This window comes from Pieris rapae, chromosome 3 (assembly GCF_905147795.1).
Source record: "Pieris rapae chromosome 3, ilPieRapa1.1, whole genome shotgun sequence".
NCBI lineage: Eukaryota > Metazoa > Arthropoda > Insecta > Lepidoptera > Pieridae > Pieris > Pieris rapae.
In genome coordinates this window covers 415,607-435,594 of record NC_059511.1, presented here as the reverse complement: position 1 = coordinate 435,594, position 19,988 = coordinate 415,607, and the positions used below count along the sequence as shown (strand labels likewise).

General features: G+C 31.8%; 1 protein-coding gene across 1 annotated transcript in view; it reads right to left on the bottom strand.

The window, feature by feature from the left end:
* The window catches only part of LOC111002685 (adipokinetic hormone/corazonin-related peptide receptor variant I), a 51,040-nt gene that overhangs the window by 2,034 nt on the left and 29,018 nt on the right, over positions 1 to 19,988 (bottom strand). Inside the window, exons 2-5 of the mRNA XM_022272880.2 lie at positions 4,540 to 4,869; positions 4,033 to 4,181; positions 2,415 to 2,558; positions 1,323 to 1,486 (exon numbers count right to left, since the gene is read on the bottom strand). Of these exons, the coding sequence (XP_022128572.1) occupies positions 1,323 to 1,486; positions 2,415 to 2,558; positions 4,033 to 4,181; positions 4,540 to 4,800 (718 nt within the window). The 5' untranslated portion in view covers positions 4,801 to 4,869. The remainder of the gene's footprint in view (positions 1 to 1,322; positions 1,487 to 2,414; positions 2,559 to 4,032; positions 4,182 to 4,539; positions 4,870 to 19,988) is intronic.

The window sequence follows — 19,988 nt, the reverse complement described above, 5'->3', positions numbered from 1 at the left end:
TATTAAACATAATAAAGGATATTAAGATAAAGTATAGTGCACTGGCCCCCACACTAAGAATACCTGTGTGGCAGACAATTTCTTCCTTTTCACATGTAACAGCATTTTACTTAATGATTTCTACATAACAACAAGATATTGTTTGAGATGTTTTGTAAATGTATTTAATGTGATGTTTTAAATGTCAGTAATAATAATGTTTTTAAGGAAGTTGTTAAAGAAGAATGGGTCTCGGAAGGAGAAAAGTCGTTAGGCAAAGAAAGTACGTATTTTATGTTGATTGTGTATTATATTGGTCTGCGTTTTGTTTGATGTGGTGCAGCGGGTGTCTGTTACGAAAAAAGTCTGCATATTGCTATAATTGGTTCACAGTTAAAAGTTCCATACTGCAATTTTGAAGTTGAATAGCGGATATCTTAAGAATGGCACGTTGGGAGCACTCAATTTTCAGCATTGAAGACCTAAATAATACGTATTTTACATAAAACAAAAGACGGCTTGCTTCATTGATTGCGCTTGATCAAACAAGCTGGAACGCCAGCCCAAAAAAACGCTGTAGTTCTATATTCTCACTCCAGCCCTTAAAACATTATATTTATGTAGAATTTAATCTGTCTCTTTGGCACTGACAACGACACTATGCTACGGACATTAAAAAATGTAAACTAATGTACATATGAATTTATATACATATAAGGAACGAGTAGATAATAAAAGTCTACATTTACTCGCGTTTTCTGAGCACGTCCCTATATTCAATTATCGTTAGCAGACGCTTGTCCAAATTTGATTTATTGATATTCTTTGAGGTTTACGAAGTTGGTGTTTAGTATGGGTATGGCTTTACTTTTGTTCGCTAAAACTTTTGAATAAAAAGAGCCATATTTATGTAATGTATATTTAAAAGATTTTCAAAAGCCGCAAACATTTAAATTTTTAAGAACGGAAAGCTTAGTAAAATTTTATAATGTATCCATTATACTATTGTACTAATGTTACTACTAGTAGATATACTTAATTTCTAGCAGCGTAGTTATTGTTTGATTTATGAAGAGTTACAAAAACTTTTAAACAAAAACGTTAAAGGAGAGAGATTGAGTTGACTAAAGTAATTAATAAATGTTTAATAAACTTCTCGGATTTCGGCTGTTAGTACACAAAAGGCGTATCGCGAGGTTGATAAATAATATTGTCCATTGGAACTTATCATTAAGTAAACAACCTATATAACTTATTAAATAATAAAAAACGCAAATTACATTCTCGTCTACTATCGTGAACGCCGAGAGCGTCCTTTTAAAAAATTTACGCATTTTACCTACCATTAGCTGTGTTAGCCCTGCGAATGATCTCCAATAAAGCGGCCGAAGAGCAGTACAGAGTAAAAAGAAGAGGAGCCACATACATTAGTGCCATGTTAAGAAGGAAGTAGGCAAACTCGTGACGTTCTGTTGGAAGAGATCCATATGTCACACATTGGTAATACCTGGAAAATTACAAAATACCTATTACTTACAATATCGTTGAATGTATAACACAATACTCTAGTCTACCAGACTAATATATTAATCATATTAAGCCTCAAAAAAATAATAGGTAGTCAAAAAGTGTTTCTCAGTCTCAGAGTGCTGCAGTAATAAATAATAAATAGTTCTGAATATTCCACTTTCTTTGTGGAATAGAGTTTCTAAGTGGAATATTCGGAATGATTAATTATTAAAAACAACTCCGCACAATCAGCCATATAAAAATTGGCAAGCAAATGTCATATTCATTATGAATTATTTAATTGTTTTTAATTATCATAAATATTTATATTTATTGAGAACTAGCGACCCGCCCCGGCTTCGCACGGGTGCAATGCTGATACTAAATACACTACAGAAAATCTGTGAACGTTGTATATAAAAATGTGGGTTATCCATAAGAGATAGACATATACCATTATGGACTTTTCTGTAGACCTTTTCAATGTGTACAATACTTAGAACATTATTTTGATAAAACTCGTAGGGTTCAGCCTGCGTTTGCAATGTAAGCGGAAAAAATGTGGAAACGACATCACATTAGAAACCTCAAAAATAACAGTACTTCTCCACTATTTAATAGATGTAAGCAAATGTCATATTCATTATGAATTATTTAATTGTTTTTAATTATCATAAATATTATATTATACATATAAACCTTTCTCTTGAATTACTCTATCTATTAAAAAACCGCATCAAAATCCGTTGCGTAGTTTCAAAGATTTAAGCATACAAAGGGACATAGGGACAGAGAAAGCGACTTTGTTTTATAATATGTAGTGATAATCAAGATCAGGCGTGGTTTTAGATTTTGCAATATAAGTATCGAAACAATCTTGGCTTAAGGTGCCTCTGAACATTATATTTGTGAACAGCAAAACTTACCCTTTGACATCAGGATGTTCCTCTAAATGGAATATAAAACTTTGTGGCAAGCTGGCTAATCCTGCGCATACCCAGGCGATTAATAGGGCCCGACGCACCCGAGCTTCCCATGTTACATTCAGAGGTTTTAGTATGGCATAGTATCTATAAATAGAAGACGACATAATTAAATTTATGGATATTAATTTTTAAAACTTCTTCTACTTCTTTCAGGTAAGAAGGAATAAAGTGTGTACGTTATTCACACCTGAATATTATAAATAAATAAAATAAATCATTTATTACAGACCAATTAATAAGTCGATATGTTGTTAGTATAGTAAAACTTATACCTAAGTGAGTATAATTATTAAAAATATTTAAATATTTAATTCATTAGTCTACGTTATTTGAGACACCCGGCACATGGGCATGTATATGACCCCAGTGGCTCAAAACAGCACATTCGGGCTTATTATGCTTAAATAAATTTAAAATCGATCAGGCGAGAAGTGGCACAGAATTGGTACCGGTAATATTTCTTGTTGAGCCTAAGATGTGAGTGAAAAACAAAATAAAGAGTGGCGGAGAGTTTATTGCCAGTTCTTCTCTTCCATTCGCCCTTGATTTGAGAACTGGCAGTAAATGTAAAATTAAAAGCATTTAATGTATATTTCTTTTTTTTGACGTTCATAAGTGTACATTATATTGTTACCTATAAGAATAAATGATTTTTAATATTTGATTTTGTGAGATAGTTCTTGTATTCATATATAAACAAAGACGCAGATGCAGTTTATTAAAATAAACAAAGAAAGCATACACCTTGGAATTAATTCAAAGTAAGAGATGTTTCTTTATCTAAGATAATTGGTATTTACTTTTCCAAGGAATTTGCTCAGCTGAACGTAAGGCGAGGCTAAATTCCGGCGCAATCATTCATATTTATATTCTCGTGTTGACCCCGACTATAACTCGTGTTCGAATGACGGATTGATCCATTATAATATTTTGTAGATGTACTGACTCACTTGCGGACTACTTAGGGAGTTGAACCATAAAATATATTGTATTCCGATTCGGCATATAAGCATACACGTTTTAGGAAATATTTTTGTTACATAACGCTTGTGTGAATTGTCACACCAGCTTAACACAATATATTCTTAGTATATATATCAGAAAACATCATAACACCAGTTATGTTACAACTTTTCAGGTTTGGAGTCTAAAATTTCTGTAACAGTTTCGTGATGATTTATTTTTCTCTGCTACACAAGCCGTCGAGCTGAGCAGCTGAGGATCCAGTTGAGAATTCGATAGACGCCCAAACTCAATAACCTATCTCAATCCATTTTGACTATCTGAGATAGACATAATTCAATTATTGATAAAAGAGTGCCAAAAACCAATCGACGATACAAGCTATCCATGGTAAGTCAGATCGGTGTATGTGGATGGGTGTATGAACCTTTGGATGAAATTAACAGTTCAACTGTGCCAATATCCTATCTTAAGATTGTAACTCACACTACATTTCAAAATATATAAAAAGGTGTTTGATATTTTAAACATAGATATGTATATTTTAATATTATTTGTACGGTTTTATTGAAACAAACACAATATTTAGTCTTACCTATCAATAGCGATACATATAAGTACGAAACTGGAGAGGTACAGCCCAAAAGTCCTCGTAAACATCATGAAGCGGCACATAAGGTCTCCAGCAAGCCACTGCACAGTGCCAGCCCACGCGATCTCCAGTGGCATCATGAGAAATGTTACCTGCAGACGTCCACTTTGATTACCAACTATATAAATTTATTGAAAGTAAAACTTTTTGATTGGAGCTTTGTGTATCTGTTGTTCAAACTGATAGGTATAATTTGTCTAGAGGGTTATCATGCATATATATTAAATACAGACAACCTTATTATTAAACTTTGACTAAGGATAGTTACATCCAAGTAAAGACAATATATAATCATAGTGAAAAATTAAAAGAAAGCCTTGTTTAATATTAAAGTCGAACCAATGTACATTCGGAAACTATTGGTAATTCATTGTATTTTTTTTAAAGATGTATGTTATAGGTTATAAAAAGTATACATTTAGAACTTTTACGTAATCGATTAAAACCTACCATAAGGTCAGCAACAGCCAAATGCATCAGCAGGACATCCAGTCTGCTGGCTCTACCAGCTCTTCTTCTCTTGACAAGCTGCGACAAGACTGTCAAGTTGCCAGTGGCTGATACCATCATCAGCACACTGTACACCGTAATTGAGACCATATGGCCATGATTGAAACGCATGTCTAAGGGCAACTCATCGCTAGTGTTGAGGTGCGTCCAGTTCTTCTGAGACGCACCGCCAGGACCTGATACCTTCTCGTCTATATCCATGATTACCTTTGACACGGTCTGAGGTTATAAGTGCAAATCATTTTTGTGATCGGATGCATGTGGATGTACCTGTAAGAAGCAAACAGTTTGTATATAAGACTCTCTGTAATCTCTTCCGAATATGTTTGAAGTCCAGAAACATATGATTTCTACTTCAGAAGAATGTGATAAGTAGACATACTTCGTCTGTAAGTCGGCGCTGTTTCATTTATTAAATTAAGTAGGGTTTATCAGTGTTTCATTACCAAAGAAAAGTGGTCCCGAGCTAGGGCCTAAATAAGTAAAATAAAATAAATCTTATTATGCTGGAAAGATTTTTAAAATATGGTTATGTTAAAAGCCAGACAATCTTACTCAAGGCTAAAGATTAGGTACCTATAGTTACTTATCGAAATTGTGAATTTACCTGTAAATTTTTAACGAATAATAAATCTTAACATGATTTTCTTTATTTAGGTTCGTTTTCACTTAAACTTGTGAAAATCTCTTTTAAATTCTAATTCGTTTCAATAAAAATGAATCGTTAAAATGTTGGAAAGTAATTGGTGCTTGGACTCTATCACGGCAAAGTTGTTTAAAATCCTTTCAATTTTAAAAGGTTATCAAATTGTATCAAAGGAATCTTTCAGAATCAGATTTATTTGAAAAGTTTCCTTGTTTAAGCGTGTTGAGAATACATTAAAAGTTTGTACCGACTGTCAAGTAGCGTCAGCACAAGGTACGCCGTGATAAGTAAATTTTCAGAAAGTAATGACAGCTAATATTCTGTTTAAAACTTTTTGACAAGACAATAAGATTATTCTTCCGTTCTACTAGATGTATGAGCTATGAAGATATAAAGAGGGATTATATATTATAATTTCTCATTTAATTTCCTAATTTATATCTTTATAATTCAGAATGGTGCAATCGCTACGAAATGAAATGCTTTATAAATTAATTACTAACGTTTAGATGTAAAAGGAAGAGACTGGCTGCCCACAACACAGGGAATCCTAGTGTGGGGGCCAGAGCACTCTACTTTATAGAAACAATTATTGTATTTTGTGTCTAATAAAGTTATTTCTTTCTTTCTTTCTTAATTTTAAATTTAGGCCTCAAGTTGCTGTATCTGTTCCATGTTCATTAGTGAACCTAATCTAGCAAGTAGGATAAGCGTGCTATGTTTGGCCCACGCCGTCGACTTTTTGGGTCTAAGGTATGCGGGTTCAAGATGTTTTCCTTCACCGTTCGTGCGAATATTAAATGACATAGAAAGAAAATCGGTTGGTGCACGGCCAAGGATCGAACCTACGACCTCAGGCCTCAGAATCTTAAAATATTACTACTAATCTAATAAAAACTAAAGCTATGTGTGTGTTTTCTTTAACACCTAACTTCCCTTGAAAGCCAAAGGAAGGAAGTTTCAATTGCTTTAAAATTAGGGTTCATACACGAGTAACAATAATGGTAGGGGAGCCCACGATGCTAAATGGGGATTTACTCGAGCGTCGTGGAGACCTATTGGGTTGCAAAGCTTAGATGATAAGAAGAAAAAAATGTTATATGATATATACCTTTTCATCGGTGGGGAAAGCGGCTATAGATGTTTAAATATGTAAAAAAAAACTGTTGCATGGACATACTCGAGCGCGTCAGATATTGATAGCATCAATGTCCTACGTATTTTTAATAATGTACGTATGTTAATCTGATCATTTGCATGATGGGGGTGGTTGTATGTAAGGGTTAAAAATGAAAAAAAAAAAAATTTAATCGAGCGCGTCAGATTTTCTAAGGGGGTGTTAAGTGCACCAAAAAAAAAGCTCTCATTCAATAATCTGACGATTTCGATCTGACGCAAACTCGCAGCCATTATTATAATGTGCAAAAAAAATTCGCCATTTTGAAATACTCGAGCGCGTCAGATTAAGATATATATGGTTCAGATTTATATTCTAAACGTACTGTCTCATAATCTGACGATTATCTAGAGGGATTTGCCTGATCTGACAAAAAAAATATTAGAAAAACGGTTCACCCTAAAGGCCATCCTTGCAATTCCATTCCTGGGCGCTTAAAATTGTACTTATGAGCTCGCTGAGTTCAAAGAAATAATATTTCTATGCGTTTGAGTTCTCCCAGCTCGAAAGTCTGATAGAAGTTTCATAGAACACTATTTTTGAAATTTTCAAACCCCAATAACTTTTGAATGGATCAAGCAATTTTCCCGCGGTTGACGGCGATCGACGCATTTTTTAATCTCTAATTATTTAATTTCATCAAAAACGATAATCCGATATGAAATGTCGAAGTTATGTGATAGAAACACTTTTTTCGGTTTTCTTTCGTTCACGATATCTCTCGAACGAATCAACCGATTTATCCAGTTTGGTGGCGATCGACGTCGTTTTTCAAGCTTAAAGGTGCATTAGTTTTTTGAAGTTGATGGATAAAGCCGTTTAAAAGTTATTGCAAAAACACACTTTCAAAAAAACAAATTGTTATTTTTTTAGATTTTTCAAAATTTCTCAAAATCTATTGGTCCGAATCGGTTCAAATTCACATGAAATCTAATTTTGAGGGAAACGCGGAGAAGGAAATGTAGGCATCACGCAGCTGCACGCGTTTATCGCACGAACTTTATCGACGAAATTTTGTTATTTCGGCTTGCGGAAATCGTCAGATTATATATTTTTCAATATTCTTGAATTATTTCATTCAAAATAAAAAAAAATTAGCTACGCTCGAGAATGTCAAGATGACGATTTTTTTTTACAACTTTGCTGCCCTCCCCTCTCTTTACGTCACTCTCAAATTGTCAGATTAGTGGAATATACACTTTTTAGGATGTCATTAACTCACACTACCTTAATCTGACGCGCTCGAGAATGTCTGATGATCAATTTTTTTTTACTAATCTGATCCTGTATCCTTCACGGGCGGCCTTATATATGGGCCTCATATTTGGTGGAGGTACTTAACCGGGTACAAGGTATCCCCCTGTATATTAATCTGCCGCGCTTGAGTAAATCCCGAAATCCCCTCTTGGGCTCCCCTACTATAACGTCCGATAAGTTCTTCAATAAACAACGATATAACCTTACAAATGACGAAAGGTTTAAAGGAATTACTGGAATTTCACCTTTACTTAAGTAAAAACCCATAGAAAATCGGTGTCGCTTTACAAAATTATTTATTTACTTAGCGTTAAATAACTCTCAAGTATATCTTTTTAATCCGCCCAAAAATATTTATTAATCTATATCTTAACAATTATTGTTATTTTTAATTTCGTTTCATTTATTATACAGTTTTATAAAAGACTTCATTACTTATTCTTTTTTTCTTTGGTTATTGTTATTTTGTGTGTTTCTGCGTGTGTCAATTTATTAATAAATGTTATGTCTAAGTTTATCTTTTATATATTACTTAATTGTGTAATTTTGTTAATTCACCTACTTGACTATAAAGCAACTAACAAAGAGGCGCGTTTCTTACAGTTAAAAAACTATTGTGATTTTATTTTATACGGTGGTGGGAAATTTAAAAAACCAGGCAATATTTTATAACGAGCCAAGTTGCGGATCATAATATAAAAAACAGATACTCAAACCAATACTTTTCTTCATATATAATAAAGTACAAACGAGGCATTGAGGAAGGACTAATATTCTAACTTTGAATAGTTGAAGGTCGTTACTCTTAGAGAATATCCCCACCGGGAGTACATTCCACAGTTCGCTTGTTCACAGACGTAAGTGCCTAAGAAAGTGGATTGTGAAAGAATTCCAGCCATCTTGCTTTTTTTGACATAAAAAAATAATGTTAAATTAAGTTTACAATAATACATAGCTTCAATCCGGTAAAAAAGTATTTTCTTTAGATTGACAATTCGACATGTCACTGTATTAAAGTGAATTCGTGTTTTTATTTCAGTTTATTAAAAAGTCTTCTTAAATCACTCCTATGATACAAATACATCTCCGGTATTTAAATTTTCACTACGCCGCTGTTTTCTTGTTATTCAAAATCTACATTCACTAATTATCTCTTGTTCTTTGAAGATTGAAAGCTCGAATAAGGCTTCTGTTTAGCCGAGTGCTCTCATCGTCGATCAACACTTGTAAATCAGTATTATTTCAGAAGTTGCCTGCTTTGATTACATAAAGGTGGTTATGTATATCTCTTTTTACAGTATAATAATATTGTTGAACTTTTCTAAGATTTATTATGAGAAAGAATCATTAGTCTGTCTCTGTCAATACTGTAGTTACTTTAGTTGTAGAGTAGTTTAGTTAGTTGTTTTATTCCAAGAGACACTGCTATATTCAGGTTAGAAGACACAACGCATTCAAAGTATATGTATAGACTTGACTTGATTTTCACAAAATCGTATAGAAATAAATTCTGAAATAATTTCTTAAAACAAGACGCCATACGATTTATTATCTTAGTGTTTTTAACCTTCTTCAACGTGAAAGCTTTGAGGATCTGCTCCGCGATACGAATTCTCAATCTTTTTGATTGAGAGTACATAAGACTACTTTTTTTTCCATTTTCCGCTTGACCAATGAGACTTTTCATTCTAAGATTAAAGAAGATATAAATCTTATATTCGATTCATTGATGAAGAAAATCAAGATCTGTCTTCAATTTACATATTTTGTCCTTAGAGATTATTGGATTTATTTCTAAATATAGTCACAATTTACAATTATTTCCAACAGACAATCAAATAAAATATTGAATAATGAGCCATCCAAGTTGCATTAATTTATATTAATGCAATATGGAGACCAGTTATAAAATACCACAACACGAAAACTCGGACTAAACGAATCCATTTATGATTATTGTGTCTCTACTTTGTGTACTTTTTGAGTGAAGCGTTTTTGTAAAAAAAGTTTAATATTTTAACCAATACGTTAATAAGTATACAAATATCATAACAGAGTTCGACAACTTCATTGATTTGTACAAATGAGCTTGTAAGCTCGAAGTGTTTAGGCAAAATATCCATTTAACACCAGCCGAGCCTGATCGTTGATAATTAATATGTTTGTAAAATTGATATTTAATGTGTTTGCGAAGACATATTCCGTAGACAGTATTGAAAGTATGTAGTCGTGCCTCAATGGAACGCATTTCTTTGACTCTTTCGATGAAATAGTTATGGCACGGCTAAGCAGATCTTAGCTTAACTCTTCTCGCAAATAGAACAAGATGAAAGTATCACAAAAAAATAAATTGTACTAAGTTACAAATTGTAATGCAATATTGCAATGCCTGGATAAATTTGCGCACGACCTATCCAATCAAGGGAATGTTCGGCGACACTTTTATCGAAAGAATAAATAACTCGAACACTCACACCGAATAAAGTGATGTTTGCGATTTGCGTATCATGTTTATTAATATATTATTCATACCGCATGATAACATATTTGTCGAAGTCGTTCTGTTAAAATCATAAGAAAGACTATTTTATTACAAATACGAAGAGGTTGGAAGTTTCGAACTAAATTTTATAATTTTGACAGGGGGAAAAAAAACAAGTTTACAGGTGCTAATTAAATACATATTTAAGTTGGCGCCTTGTATATGACACCAGGGCTGGAGTTTTCTTCGTGTTTTGTGTATTTTATGTGACTATGTAACTCTTGTTAGGCAAGGTATCAGTATCAGTCTATTTTCTCTTTGTTTCCAAACTAATGCAATTTTCCGAAGTCCTCATGGCTAACAATTGTGTGCCTTTCTTCTTGGCAAGGATACATCGCAACCAGGTATGTACTCAGGACTTATTTTTTTAGTATAATATTGTGTACGGCTATCGAACCGTTCTTTGTGGTACATGCAGTTTTAATATTTTTTGTAGTTTGTGTGTTCAAAATTTATATATATTTTCGTGATATTTTTTTACGCGAAATTCAGTAACGATTACGTCTTTTCGTTTTGAATGTTTAATAAGAGTTATGAAGACGTTGTTCTGACTTAACAACCTTGTTAACACATTCAGTTCGCCAAATTGAATTAATTCTTGTTTATCGTTATTATTAAAGTAACATTTTTAAAATTGAACTTTTGTTTATTATATTTATAGGAATAACATTCATAGTAATAATAAATAAATAGTATATCAGGCAGATCAGTTGCCGATATGGTAGGCAATAGGGAAGGGTCTCAACTCCCCTTCCTAAAAAGGGACTTTATTTGCTTAAAACCGATATTACATAATATTAAAGTCACGTTTTTACGGATTAATACGTTAGTGGTTGTCTCAGATAAAAATAATTGAGGTCTGAGATGCCACCTCTGAGAGGGATATTATGTTGTATGTAATTAGAGTTCTTGATTTTAATACGGTAGGGTGTGTTATAATTATTATATTACTAGCGGACTTGACAGACGTTGTCCTGTATTTATTGTTCTTAATAACCAAGTATACCAACTACTATATAGGTATCGGGTATATAAGTATATCCAACTTACCAAAACTCTATATTAAATTTACTTTTAATATTAGGCGTGATAGGTTTGAAGTTAATTCATTTTTGTTAGAAATCATGAATTAATTCTTTTATATGTAGTTTATGTTATATATCGATTAATTACAAATAAAAAATAATATATATTTTTTATTTGTCCGATCGAAGCAATTTTAAAACGAATTAAACGATATTCGTTTTTCATACTTCCTGTTTTTCGATATTTGTCAATGTCAATGTTATGTCAAGCGCCATTAGGTTACATAAAAAAAGTTTGTATTGTAAAAGGGTTATGCGCTGAAAAAAATAATTTGCTATCGTAAAAAAATTCAGGATTACTTAATATGTGGTTCAATATTTTTATTTTTTCTAACATTCCGCACCATTTTCTTAATTTTTCATACGAACCTTAAAAAAAACACTTAAACCTTAGAAAATCCCCTCCTGAAAAGTAACTTTCATGAAATTGTGTTATTATAATATTTTCTTTTTTATTATTTCTATGATACGACTATAATGATAGAGAAAAGACAAATTGCAAAACCTAAACGATACGGAAAAATATAATAGAATTATATTCCGTAAGCCTTTGACCTAGCCGCTATTAATGATTCGATAACGACTATTTTGCAACACCGAGATAATGAAAATAACTGAGGGCGTGGTTAATTAAACACTATATATAAATAATATTGTTGTTTTATTGACCCGCTCTAGAAAATTGTGTAACTACTAATGTACTGTACTAATCAAGAAGCAAATTTACTTTATTTTATTTGTCTAGCAATAATTCAATTAATCATTAAGAATTAATGAAACATAATTGAAAACTAAACTAGTTTTAGCCTAAAAGTCAGATTTTCAGTCGGGGCCCAAATTTATAGTAAACATGTCTATTAGGTCTTTTTGGTTGTCAGAAGTCTGTATAAATATTTACTTACGTAGAAACATACTGACGTATTCAGATGGAATTAATTTAACGAGGTTTCACGGAGTATCTAGGTATATATTGCGAAAATATATCCCACTTGAAATGGTTTGTATTCATTGAATAGATGCGTAGACGTAAAATACCTATCTCAGTTTCCTCCTTCAGCCAGTTAGTATATATTGTATGTTAGCATATATTCACTTTTTTTAAATACAGTATTTTTTATTTATATTAAAGTGTTATTTACTTACAGAATGGCTCTGGCTTGGTCAGGAAGTATTCGCTAATACCAAAGTCTTCTTTTCCCGTAATATTCCTGTATATTGTGGAGTGTTGGTCTTGAGGCATCAGCGTGCGAATATCATCCCTAAAGTCGTAGGTTCGATCCTCAGCTGTGCACCAATGGGTTTTCTTTCTTTGTGCGCTTTTAACATTCGCTCAAACGGTGAAGGAAAACCGGCTTGCCTTAGACGCAAAAAGTCAATGCTGTGAGTCAGGCACAGGAGGCCGACCACCTACTTGCCTACCTGGCGCAGCCCTAAAAAGGTTGTTGTGTCACAATTTTTTTTACAGTGTAATACGATAGATAAAATCGTACGTGTTGTGTAACATACTTTGAAAATTATAATTTAAGCAACATAATTGCAGACTGATTTTTCATAACTTTTTATCATACCTGATGTTAGCAAGGCAAAACTGTAATGATAATTAAAGTAAGCATAGACAAGAATTACAATACTGTCGTAATGGAAAAAGAGTTTAAAGTAAGTATTTGTCGGAGAGGAATTTTAATAACAAATACATATTCCCTTTGAATATCAAAGAAATTTTCCTTCAGGCGAAGCCGCAAGAATGTTCAGGATTTCTCACGTATATTGTAAAGATATGTTCAAATTCTGTTGAGAAGCCATTTGTTTTTTTATGAACACAAAATAGTCAACCTATATATAATAATATATGACATATAATAATTTTGCATTAGGGTTGACTTCAAGATATTCTTGAATCAAGAGAACGACGAACTTAATCTTTCGTATATCAAATCAAATATGCTATAACTCATACCAGTCCACAAAACTTATCACTATTTTTTTATAAAATTTTATTATTTTTATTCTTATGGTATAAAACAATAGTAATACAATTTTAATAAGTAAAGTAAGTTTATTTTTTTTTTTAAAATAAACAGTCAACGCTCTTGTAAGAAATTCTATTTCCTTCTTAAGAAAAAAGCACGTAGACACAATATTGATGTTTTTGGTTATTATGTGAATCAATAATTTAATACATAGTGAATATAAAATGTTTATTTTTTTCAAATTAATTATTTTGATTATACCTGACATAAAAACTAAGAAAGTATTAATAATATGCCTGAGATTACATGTTTAACATATAGGTTAGTTTTTTCATATTTTTGGGTGAAATATAAAGGGAATTACTATATACTCAAATTTCGATTTTAATAAACTTTACAGACTTCATTAATTCGTCATTTAACTGTTTACGAAACCGTGTCGATGCGACAACACTCAGATATTCAAGATGTAAGGGTATTATCCTAATGAACTTGATTTGTCATCAGTTCAAATTTTCTAAAAAATACTAAAGATTTAGATTTAGATGTATTTCAAGAAACAATTTTTTCACTTATGTTAAACGTAATTATTGTGAAACGTCGAACGTTTGAGATCGAAATAATAAATCGATGTAATTTACAATTAATTAAATTTTTTTTGACGTTCATAAGTGTACTTGTTTACCTATATAAATAAAGATATTTTGTTGTTGTTGTTGTTGAAACGTAGAGATCACCTTATTTGTATTGATAATGCTAAAAGCAACACAATAAAGTAACAACATAGTTTAGTGAAATCACTTAACAAAACAGGATCAATATTCTTTAACTTTCGCTTGAATCTTCATCCAATACGCAAGTAACAGGATCAGCTTATTGTACTGTAAGAAATCAAAAATCTTTCACCGAAATTGTCATTTTTCATGGAAAAATTTTCGATGAGAGATTCTAAAAATCTATAATTTGAATATCTCGTATACTTGAGAGAGATGTCCTTCGGAGAGCAAATTATGTGAAAGTTCTTTAGGCGCATGAGAGTAATTTTTTTACGGAGGAAACGCAATTATATTAGCGTCACAAAGGTGTGCAGCGTTTTTGTTGAAGAAAAGGTAGACAGCGATTGAGCCCGATTAAGAGAAAATGATAAAGGGCGAATAGCTAGAGATAGAGCAAACGTCGCATCACGCACAGTGCCATGGAGCGAGAGGCGGGTGAGAGCTATAGTGAGAAAGATTGAGAGAGTAAGGTAGAGGGAAGATTGAGAAAAAGAAAACACGCTATTGGTTGTTATAATCGTTAAGTAGTTTTTGGCCTTTAGATGGCAATTCTGTCGCATAACGTCTTGTGCAGAAAACGCATTTTTTTATTATAATATTAGTACGTATACAGTATGTAGTGTGAATATAGAAATACGTATAAAACCAATTACATATACTGGTACATAATCATCTATTTGTGCTAATGGGCTAATAGGTAATAATTTACAAAGAAGTTTTACTTCTCACATGTGTACTTTGTACGCTCGCACGTTTTACCTAGATGTTACTCATATTCTAGTTAGTTAGTTAAGCTAAACGAAACTTGTTTCACTACTTTTAATTATACCTATTACCGTAACTATTCTTAAAAGCTTGGAAACGCACTCGCGAGCCCTCTTAGTAATTATATTGCACTTAATAATTATATTTTTAACATTTAAAATAAAGTAGTATTATAAAACGTTCTTCATTTAATGTGTATTCTAAACTCTGCCCCATAACCTCAGATATGAATTAAGTATAGGCGACTTATTCAGCGTTGAATATTTCAACGGGTGACGATGTTCGAGAATATGGTAATCACACTAAGTGTAAATCGACATCAACCTTAATTACCCTTGTTATAGAATATCTACTAACCATTTTAAGAAGCATTAATACTACCTAAAGTTGTTCCCACACAGAATGTTTGAATGTTTTTATATAGTGAAGAGTTTTTGCAAAAAATAAGAGAAATATAAGAAAACGTCATTTATGGCGTAGCACATGCGTAGCAATTACGTAGCACGCACAAAACTCTAATTAATTTTTCATAGTTTTACTGAGGTTGATTTGCTTTTACGTAAATAATTTGTCTACGTATTAAGATTTATTTATAACATATTTCACTTTCACACACTAACCTTACAAAATTATGCTTTCTTTATAATCCTAGAGTTACTAGAACTAAAACTCTTCATAACGCTCGCTTTTTGACATTAATGAAATTATAATATATTTTACAATAATCTTCCAACTTCCGTAACTTTGTTTGAGAACAGAACATGATGTTCTGAATAAGGTTTAAGTTTCTATTTAGTTTCAGTTATTATTACTTTTTCTAGGAATTATATTTTTATTTTGTGGTTGTTTGTTTAAGTTTTCTCTTGCTAGCTTGCTCTTGTCCCAATATAATGTGGTATGTGTGTAAAATTTGTGACGTATATTTTTTTCTTATAATAAAACTATTATATAATATGTTATTATACATGTTATGTGTTTCAGAAGTCATAAATAAATAAAAGATAAATGTCATATTAATCTAATACAATAGATATTTCATTTAAGTTATCAATAAGAAAACAAAAAAAACAAATTTCAATAATCTATATCTACGGTATATTTCATAAATAGCAAAAAGAAGGGCTTTATTTGAAAGTGCGTTTAAAAGTAACAATTTCTAAATGTAAAATAAATAAAAAAAACTGTACTAGACTAGACTAGTAGTAAACAAAAAAGGATGTATGGTTGAAAGATGCGAGGTTATCAATTCGGCGAAATGTTATCAGTCGACAACATAATATTGCTTTAGGGTCGTCGTGACCCTCCAAGGTTAGGCTGACGACAGTCAACAGGCTTAAGCCAAGCCGAGCCTATGCGGTTTATTTAGTTTCTAACTCTGACCTTGAGAACTGACTTCCAGCTAATATGTAAATTGGTAACCATAAAAGTACACCGAAGTTAATTGAAAATTTTTAATACATTATTTACCAAGAATGTTAATAAATAGAGAGTTGATCACATAAAACATATAGATATAGCACATGCTATGTACTTTATAGATAACATTTTTTAAACAATTTATAGCTACATTAAATGGATCTATTTGCTGATAATTTGTGCAGAATGTATTAGATACAAGACTGAGTAACGTATATATTTTGAATAAAAAATATATTTGGATATGCTTTGTACTTTGTAATGGTAAAAGTGGCAACAATCAGGGCAGTCAATTAAAATATTGCAAATTGAGTGTAAAAACATAAATTTATATTGCTACACATTCCAGGTACTCAATACAACAGTACTTGCAGGAATCCACATAGCCTCTATAGTTTATACTATCGGAAATTTATAAACTCAAAAGATTTGCATACAAATAGCACTAAAATAATATTTATTAAAGTTTTTGTAAACAGGGTCACTCGAAGGGCGAATGTCGAAGCAAGTGTCAGCGAGCCTCGTTAGTGTCACGATGCTATCAGCATCCAACATCATGGAAATAACAAAACACGTCTTCCAATATATGAAATGTCATTTTTACTATTAACAAAGCCAAAGTCAAAAATCAAGTTCATACAGGTAACACGAGGTACACTTATGAAGGTCAACTAAAAGAAATATGTGTTATATATAAAATGCTTCTAATTTTACATTTACGGCCAGTTCTCAAATCAAGGGCGTAGAACGGAAGAGAAGAACATACAAAAGAAGGCTTTTTAACATAATGCATATAGAATCCACCACAGATTTATTTATTTTTGCCGTATCACTGAAAAATCTAAGATCCGCTATCATCCGATATGGTGAAATTTTAGCAAGTAAATATATGATGTTATTCTAGAGTTTCTAGCATATGTAAAGCAATTTACATACTACATCTATTATATTCAAATATATTTATATATGTTAATTTTGCAGTTTATTTAATAATATCGTACACTAATATATATAATTATACAGGTAGAGTTTGGTTAGTTTAGGCCAAATTAATGGATTACAATTTCGAAGTTCTAAAGTTTCAAATCGAGTGCTTCGGGCGATTACAATATCCACTTTATATTGAACCTAATGTAACTAAATAACGATTTAATTTAACGTGTATTTTATAATACTTGCAGTCACACATACTTGCAATTTTGTTTCAAGTAATTTTTTGAAGGCTCGCGAACTCTTTGCGTTAAGAAAATGTATTCTCTTTTCTTGACCCTAAGTCGAATTCGTTCAGAAACACTTTAGTGTGAACCTGATTCCACATAGAGGTGGTGCCTGACCTTCCAAGAGGCTATTAATTAGCCTTTCCTTTCCAAATGACCACGAAACTGAACGTCGTTCGATATGTTAACGCCAAGTATTCCGATGCTAGCAGTGGCTTTAAAAAGAGTGTCTTGGCAAATTGGAATAAACCTCTTTTATAATTATTGTAATGCAAAGACGAAAAAAGAAAATGTAGAACACCATACAGGTGTATTCTGTATAGATGTCTATTTTGTTACTCAAAGCCATTGATATACAAAAAACCATTTTTTGTATATCAATGCTCAAAGCAAATAAGTTCTATTTATTACAATCCGTAAATATTTGACATCCGCTCTGTAAATTAGAAGTTGGAAGTTAAAATCAGAAGCAAATATAGCTAATACCTCTTCTTTTTATTTACAACTACATATATATGGTACTGGTATGTAAGATCATTTTTTTGTTTAGATTAGACCTTTGTTAAGTAACAATATATAGGAAAGAGTGTGCATCCCTAACACAGGTTATAGAACTTACAGGGATGTACTAAAATGTATATTTAAGACCATTAACTTAATAAAGGAAATTTTTGTTTTTGTTTTTCTTTGTTTGTATATATACTCTATATCGTAACATAAATATTTAAATATTTTTAGGTTTTTGTTAGCAGTTGGTTTCCCTGACCACGAATTCCATGGTAATTCCAGAGCTATTGATTGATATTTCAAATCAATATCTTGATTGTACCGCCGTAAACAATTTCCGGCACTTCTATATCTTTACTTAGCAACAGTATATATAATACTGGGTCTTAGAATAGATACATATTTAAAGTTTCCACTTTAAATATGTATCTATTCTAAGACCTTCATATATCACACATAAATACCAAACTAAAATCACTTATAGGCAGATTTTGGTCAATATCGAAATGTATTCCTCAATCCGAAAAGGCAAAAAGGCAGTAAAAATGCACGTTAGAGTGAACACAGTTGACTAAAATTGAGACGGCTAATGGCGGCGTGTATCTCGCTCGCATATTATTATTATTAAGTTTCTCATGTAAATATTTTTTTTTGTAATGAGAAATAAAGTTCTTTAGTCATTATGTATATAACCATAATTAATATAAAAATTAACCTAAGAAATCAGTTAATTCCAAGTAGGATAGTATGACCATGTAGTTCCCTAAGTTTCGAAATTAATCAGAATTTAGTAATTGGACTAATTGCCACACTGAGAACTGATCTATTCATGCGTATTATTAATCCCTCAGATCATATGATATGTTTGAAATACCGCCTGTAATTGAATAGGAATTTGCTTATGTAGGTTAAATTGTAAACAATGAACGTTATTACAAAATACATATGGCAATGTACTGATAATAATTTGTCTTATAGTTCTCTAATTATTAACTCGAATGATTTAGCGAAAGACAGTCTCCCGCTGATCACGAGTGCTACAAGCACTAGAAACAAGATAGATAAATAATGTCAGACTATATATACGTTTATATATGTATAGTCTGACATTATTTATTCAATTAAACAATAGTGAACGATAGGGAATATCGTTTTTTGTAATCATATTGTTAGTTATTCTTTTAAAAACTTAATACATAATTGATATTTTTGTTTGAAGAAACAAGTACTTAACAGCTGAAGAAAGTAGAAAGTTAGTTATACGGGCTTTGAGTTACATAATAAATAATAGTATATTCTGTAACATAGTGGTTCTAAGCCTTTATAATAGCACAGTATCACGTGCAGGTTGTCCAGAAGGCATTCCACGTTATCAGTACAAAATAAATTATCTACAAACAAGTCCTAACACCTGTATGCATATGGTTGCCAGCTGTGCGGCTGGATCAGTAAGAAAAGAAAGAAAAGAAAATACGTTCATTTTGGAACATAAGATCATCATGGTTATTCCACATCATTAAATTCGAGCCTGTTGGCATCCCTATTCATCGGCAAAGAAGACAGAGGGTGTTGGCCGAGAGAAAAAGCCGGCGTAAAAAACTCTCGGTACTCTTTTTAAAAATAAGCAAATCATCAAACAATTCTACAATATTTAAAATAATAATAGCGACATCCAAATAATCCAACGATTCCAAAACTCATGAGAATAGTCAACCCTTATATATACATTTGCAATAACGATGTTCATCGGGACCCATGTTGGATATCGGATGTTCATAGTTACCACAATAATAAAAAAGACTGCTTCAGGTCAGAGACATATTCTCCATCATCACGTGAGAAGACTGAAAAGGACAAAACCATTTAAACTGAATTATTGTTAGGGACTGAATTATTTTTCAAAACCTTTTATCAACGTGCGTCCGTCTTTACTAAAAGATTCCCTTACAATTCTCGCCTTTAAAGATCTGACCTTGTTTTACTTGAATTGTGACGTGATGTAGTGTTTTTTTACAACATAATGCATATCTA